The 7500-nt window shown below is 42.5% G+C and overlaps 1 protein-coding gene across 1 annotated transcript in view; it reads left to right on the forward strand.

Annotated features, from left to right (window-relative positions):
- Positions 1-7500, forward strand: part of si:ch211-127i16.2 (probable flavin-containing monoamine oxidase A) — a 57183-nt gene that overhangs the window by 31304 nt on the left and 18379 nt on the right. Inside the window, exon 8 of the mRNA XM_062554659.1 lies at positions 1578-1678. Within this exon, the coding sequence (XP_062410643.1) occupies positions 1578-1678 (101 nt within the window). The remainder of the gene's footprint in view (positions 1-1577; positions 1679-7500) is intronic.

A 7500-nucleotide genomic window follows, 5' to 3' on the forward strand; every position in this document is an offset into this window, starting at 1 on the left:
CACACACACACACAAACAACAGCTCTGTTTTGCCATCACAATGGGACTACTCCCAGCAGAGTAGAGGTGAAGAGTTTAAGTGTGACTGGTGTGGTATGTGTGGGTTTGTATGTGCGGCTTTTATGTGCATGTCTCTGGGTTTTTATGTGTATGTGTGTGTGTGTGTGTGTGTGTGTGTGTGTGTGTGTGTGTGTGTGTGTGTGTGTGTGTGTGTGTGAGAGAGTGTGTGTGTGTGTGTGTGTGTGTGAGAGAGAGAGATTGTTTAATGAGTTTACGTAAGGTTTATATATAATGAATCCCTCTCTACCGATAGTGAGCCTATTGTGTATTAGGCAGGGATCACATTAGCCGGCGGAGAGCGGCAGCGGCAATCGTAACGCAATGCTCAGACCATAATAATACATCCAAAACATTCTATCTCGTTGCTAACTTCAATCTTTGCTGCTACGTTGTTAGACGAATCTGATTGGTCAAAATACCTAAACATTCTAAAACTGATTGTGATGTGCCGAGCGTTGCGCTTCAAAGTTGAACCAAGTTCAACTCCCAGTTTGCTCAACGCTAGCGTTACGCCAACGTTGTCACCGTTCCGCTGCCGAACCATAGAAAACAATAGGAAACCTGCCGCTTGCCGCTGGCTAGTGTGATCCCTGCCTTAAGCTCCGGTCTCTCCCTGCTCTAAGTGTGTTTTAAGCCTGTTAGTGTGTAGAAAGCTCCTGTCCAACTGTAGTAAAGATCTAGTAAGCAGCTGTCTCCCTACAGTAACAACTCTGTGGCTCATTTGATTCCCTCAGAACCCTCTTTTGTGCAGTCATGTTGTTGTGAATTAGGCTCTAGTGTCCCTGTAGTAAGTGTGTAGTAAGTGTGTAGTTAGCTCTAATCTCTCTGTAGTAAGTTTGTAGTAAGTGTGGAGTAAGCTCTAGTCTCTCTGTAGTAAGTTTGTAGTAAGTGTGTAGTGAGCTCTAGTGTCCCTGTAGTAAGTGTGTAGTAAGTGTGTAGTCAGCTCTAGTGTCCCTGTAGTAAGTGTGTAGTGAGCTCTAGTGTCCCTGTAGTAAGTGTGTAGTAAGTGTGTAGTGAGCTCTAGTCTCCATGTAGTAAGTGTGTAGTGAGCTCTAGTGTCCCTGTAGTAAGTTTGTAGTAAGTGTGTAGTGAGCTCTAGTCTCCATGTAGTAAGTGTGTAGTGAGCTCTAGTGTCCCTGTAGTAAGTGTGTAGTAAGTGTGTAGTCAGCTCTAGTGTCCCTGTAGTAAGTGTGTAGTAAGTGTGTAGTGAGCTCTAGTCTCCCTGTAGTAAGTGTGTAGTAAGTGTGTAGTCAGCTCTAGTGTCCCTGTAGTAACTGTGTAGTAAGCTCTAGTCTCCCTGTAGTAATAAGCTCTAGTGTCCCTGTAGTAATTGTGTAGTAAGTGTGTAGTGAGCTCTAGTCTCTCTGTAGTAAGTGTGTAGTAAGTGTGTAGTGAGCTCTAGTCTCCATGTAGTAAGTGTGTAGTGAGCTCTAGTGTCCCTGTAGTAAGTGTGTAGTAAGTGTGTAGTAAGCTCTATTCTCCCTGTAGTAAGTATCTAATTAGTGTGTCCCCTTCAGCTCAGCTCGAGTACCAGCCAGCCCTCCCAATGGAGAGACAGCAGCTGAGCCGGCACATGCCAGTGGGGTACCTGAACAAGTTCATCATCACCTATCCTACGGTACGTACCGATAATGCTGTAATAACCAATCATCACCTGTCCTACGGTACGTACCGATAATACTGTAATAGCCAATTATCACCTGTCCTACGGTACGTACCGATAATGCTGTAATAACCAATCATCACCTGTCCTACGGTACTCAGTAACCAATCATCACCTGTCCTACGGTATACAGTAACCAATCATCACCTGTCCTATGGTACACAGTAACCAATCATCAACTGTCCTACGGTACACAGTAACCAATCATCACCTGTCCTACGGTACACAGTAACCAACCATCACCTGTCCTACGGTACATAGTAACCAATCATCACCTGTCCTATGGTACACAATAACCAATCATCAACTGTCCTACGGTACACAGTAACCAATTATCACCTGTCCTACGGTACACAGTAACCAATTATCACCTGTCCTACGGTAGTAACCAATCATCACGTATCCTATGGTACATTCTAACTATACTGTAATAACCAGTCATCATTTTACATCTTATTTTACTGAGCTATTCATTATGGGTTTGGTTGGTTTCTTGTCAAGATTGTTGATAAAAGCCTTTTAAAACGAACAAAGACTGACTGGCTATCATTAGCTGTAGCATTAGAAGAAAAACAGCAACAGCTTTGGATCTTTTAAGAGGGGTCTTAAGGCATATTTATTTAATATGCACTTAGTCCTTTGAGTTTGTGATGTGTTATGGTTTGTATAATAGTATTGTTTTGTTATAATTTGTCTATTGATAGAATTTGAAATTTATTTTGCTATTGTCCTTAAATTTAGCCATACCATGCTTTAGTTATTATTATTATATTTAATTAACTGAGTGACTTATTTGATTGCTATTCTCATTTCACTGTTTTATTTCTCATTAGGTTAGTGCTTAAAATTATTGTTTTACTGATAATATTACTATTCTCCCTAGTTTGTAATTGTTCACTGTTAATTTAATTTGTATTGTTATTTATTTGTATGTCGCTTTGGACAAAGGCGTCTGCTAAATAACCATAGCCATAGCCATAACCATAGCCATAGCCATAGCCAAAAAAAAACATGGTGTTATTGATAAAGAAATGTGTTTACAGAAAGCACAGTGAACTTTATTTAAAATCTTCTGTTTTCCTACAGTATACTCCTCACACTCTCTGTCCCCTTCTCCACTCACACAGCCGGAATTGTTTTGGGAAGATCTCATTTTCATTTAGTGCTAAACGTTTGAATTGCTTGATTAATTTGTTAACGCTGACTGATAGAACATTGAGTTCTGGAGGACAATCGTTTCTTAGTTCAGAAGTTTTTTGCATCTTTCATTTCATTCTTTATGTAATTCTTAAATAAACCCCTCTGGTAGCATTGGTGTGGCTAAGTTGTTGCTAAACCAAATCTTGGCGTTGCTATAGCAACAGCAAGCAACACCCTCGCGCCGCCCCTGACTGTAACCAATCAAACCATCATAACCTATCCTACGGTAAGTCTCAATAATACTATAACCAACCACACATATCAACAAGATTGTAACCACACAAAACCATTTGTTCATTTATCCTCTGGCCCAACACAAAACCACACAAAACCATTTGTTCATTTATCCTCTGGCCCAAAATAGTTCCAGTCTTTTTTTTTTTTTTTAAGTATATTTTTTGGCCTTTTTGCCTTTATTATGATAGGGCAGTGAAGAGGTAGACAGTAAACAAGTTGGAGAGAGAGATGGGGTGGGATCGGGATATGACCGCAGGCCGGATTCGAACCTGGGTCACCGTGGTATGGACGCTGTAGCCTGCTGCGCCACAGCGCACCCATAATTCCAGTCTTAGCCTTGATGTTTCCCGTTGCCAAGCAATGCAATGCAACAACACTGGAGAGCTAAGTTCAATGTCCTTGTGCACAAAGTAACTTGTATAGCCTTCTACTGTAACTTCCGTACGTCTCATATTGAAATGAACATTCGCCTACTCTTCATTTACTTGAATGAATGGAATGTTCGCGTTGGATAATTCAATGCAATATGCGGAGTGATTACTAGCTGTTAAATGCCCGAATGGCAATGTCCTGAGATATTGCTAGTAGTGATGACTCTCATCCAATTAGAAGTTAATGAAGGATCACTATCCTTTGGTAGTGATCTCTATTAAATCTGAAGCTAAAGCTTGGAAAATGTCTTGGTATACGTCAGCATGATTTAGCAAGCTGTGGCTTGATATGGAGGCCAAGGATACACACAGCTTCATGTCCTTCAATCCTTAAAGTCAAATTGATCTGCTGATGAAACAAATCTACCATGTCTGGACACAACAACGCAACGCCACCGGGCACGAGTTGCCTTGCATGAATAATTGAAGATGGTCAAATCGGGTGGCGCTGTGGCGCAACTGGTTACGGTGCCCATACCATGTTCGGGTCCGTGTGCCCACGGGCACCTGGTTTCGAGTAGGCCTACAAACCGGGTCATTTCCCGATATCACCCCATAACTCTCTCCCACTTATTTCCTGCCACCCTCTCACTGTCCTGGCAAGGCATAAAAAGCCCCCCCATTTTATTTTGATTAAAAGTTCCAGTCTTAGCCTTGATGTTTCCCGTTGCCAAGCAATGCAATGCAACAACACTGGAGAGCTAAGTTCAATGTCCTTGTGCACAAAGTAACTTGTATAGCCTTCTAACTTCCGTACGTCTCATATTAAATTGAACATTCGCCTACTCTTCATTTACTTGAATGAATGGAATGTTCGCGTTGGATAATTCAATGCAGTATGCAGAGTGATTACTAGCTGTTAAATGCCCGAACGGCAATGTCCTGAGATATTGCTAGTGGTGATGACTCTCATCCAATTAGAAGTTAATAGCTTGACCTTACTGTTGTAAAATGTGTCAGCAGGTCCATTATCACCCATTTAACTGCATGCACCAAAGCACATTTTTCTGTACAGTTACTGTACCTCTGCAGAGCCTGGTGTGTTAAATCAGGTGTGTTGAAACAGGGCTGGAGCTCGTGGGATTCCCCTGTGGGAGGACGCTTGCGACTGGTCCCGGGCTCAGTTAGCGTTAGCATTAGCAACTAGCATTAGCTTTAGCAGCTAGCCTCACACTTACTGTAAGCCTCTTAACAACCGCAGAGTCAGTGCATGTCATCGCTAATAACACACGCTTCCTGACACCCACCTCTGCAGGGCCAGCGGTCAGGAGAACAATGAGTCGCGCTGCGCTGTGTGTGCCCCCCTGGGTCTGTGTGTGTGTGTGTGTGTGTGTGTGGCCACCCCTAGGCTAATGGCTGTTGAATCCCTTTAGCTGTTTTACAGAAGGTGAAGGTGCCTGTTTTGTAATGAGCCATGCATAATACATTTGTAAGCCTCCTGTGACTTATTCATGAGGCATTCAAAAGCTATTATCAGGCCTCTTGGCTGCCGACACACACACACACACACACACACAGACTCTCAAGTCCCACTCGCACAAAGCAGCGGTAAAAAAGAGGTGCAAAAATCCAACCCAGAACACAGATGTGTGTGCGTGTGTGCGTATGTGTGTGTATGTGTGTGTGTGTGTGTGTGTACATAGGGAATTCATGCTGTAAAATTTGGAACTCTTTCAGAGATGCTTTTAGAAACCACTTGCTTGATTCTGAGGCTCATTCATCTGCACATTCATAGAGAGCCTGTGTGTGTGCATCTGTGTGTGTGTGTGTGTGTGTGTGTGTAGATCCTCAGAGACCTGCCTCATCAGTAGCCCAACTTTCCCAAGCCACGTGCCGAGAGAGTGTTGGGATAATTCACAATTAATTTACTGGATTAATATGGTATATTGTAGTATTGCAGTTTTGATATTGTGTTCCCCTAAGTAAATTTCAACATTCTGTATTTTTAGATGTTTTAGACAAATACATATATATTTAAACAAACCTTAAAATGCCTCAATTATCCTTCGGGTAGTGATCTCTATTTAATCTGAAGCTAAAGCTTGGAAAATGTCTTGGTATACGTCAGCATGATTTAGCAAGCTGTGGCTTGATATGGAGGCCGAGGATACACACAGCTTCATGTCCTTCGATCCTTAAAGTCAAATTGATCTGGTGATGAAACAAGTCTACCATGTCTGGACACAACAACGCAACGCCACCGGGCACGAGTTGCCTTGCATGAATAATTGAAGATGGTCAAATCGGGTGGCGCTGTGATCGAACTGGTTACGGTGCCCATACCATGTTCGGGTCCATATGCCCACGGGCACCTGGGTTCGAGTACAAACTGGTTCATTTCCCGATATCACCCCATAACTCTCTCCCACTTATTTCCTGCCACCCTCTCACTGTCCTGGCAAGGCATAAAAAGCCCCCCCATTTTATTTTATTTTATTTTATTTTTTTTTTTTAAGAGAAACCCCCTGAAGTGACATCCTGCATATTCAGTACATAGTGCATTGTGTAGTGAATAGCCACTCCAGCTTGTAATGAGTGCATATTCAGTACATTGTGCATTGTACAGTTAAAAAACACTATAGTTTTTTAAACATTTTTAATTTTATCTTATTTTACAACACCATAGAAGACAAACAAGTAAACGACGGTAATAAAGAAAACAAACAAAAAATCATACACAGACAAAAACAAACATACATATTTCAGATATATACCCAGCCATTTTCATATTTAAGCTGTAAACTAGTTTCTTGACAGCCAGAAAATAAAAATATAGGATATAAACACTATAGTTTTTAATTACATAGGGTATTATGTGGTGAATGGGTGGCTATTCTGAATGCTAGCATGCTAGCATGCTAGCACATGTTTGGGAGGAGACTCACCCCGCATTCACACTGTCTCCGTCCGTCAACGGATCTCATTCACTTTGCATGGGGCGGACTCGAAATGCATTGTGGGTCCGTCCGTCGCTTCAGCTCCGTTGCCTCCGTCAAGAAAGTTGAGAAATGTTCAACTTTTCAGGCAGCGACGGATCCGTCAGCCAATCAGATCACGTGTATGCAAATACACATACGGCAGATCCAACCTCCGTGATCCGTTGACGGACGGAGACAGTGTGTACGCGGGGTCACTGACTTCATAGCTTCGGACTCACTGGCGGCCATTACACATGTATGAACGACTCAGGCAAATGGCATCACCACCTGATGCAATCCGTATTCATTAAAGAGAAACTATGCAGGATTGGCGATTTCATCTCTGGTTTCGGTTTTGCTTTACGTTTTCGCTCGTTTTATGCTTGCATATTTCTCTGCAGAGCTTCCCCTACAGCTTTAGCATGTATATTTATACATATATAGGCTGCATTTATATAAATAAATAGCAAGCGTTGTTCTTCTTGTTTCTTACGCGTCTCAGACTTCCAGATGTAAACAAGGAGCGATCGCCTCCTGCACAAACTGCAAGGTTTCAATAGCGGATAGGGACACTGGGGGCGGGAGGAAATACGACTGTTTTCGATAAAATTGGTCAGTCAAACGATTTCTAAGCAATTTTATGACTATGAAAAAGTTGCATAGGTCTCTTTAAGTAGTCTCTCCTCCCAGGTAATCGTCTCATTTAATGTCGGTCTCGTCGGCTGTCTCATTTATCTGGTGGAACTGCTGCTGTGTCCCACTGATCTATAAAGATCTGTGCTGTGTCCCTACCTAACGGAACAGTCGGCCCTGGTTTGATTCTAGAACTTTCCCATTCTTTCACTTTCACTTATTCTGTCAGAAGAGGCTAAAGGCACAGGCCAGTGTACATGTGGTCACACACACACACACACACACACACACACACACACACACACACACACACACACACACACACACACACAGCCACAGCCCAGTGCACATGTGGTCA

Source organism: Sardina pilchardus, chromosome 14 (genome assembly GCF_963854185.1).
Source record: "Sardina pilchardus chromosome 14, fSarPil1.1, whole genome shotgun sequence".
NCBI classification, from domain to species: domain Eukaryota; kingdom Metazoa; phylum Chordata; class Actinopteri; order Clupeiformes; family Clupeidae; genus Sardina; species Sardina pilchardus.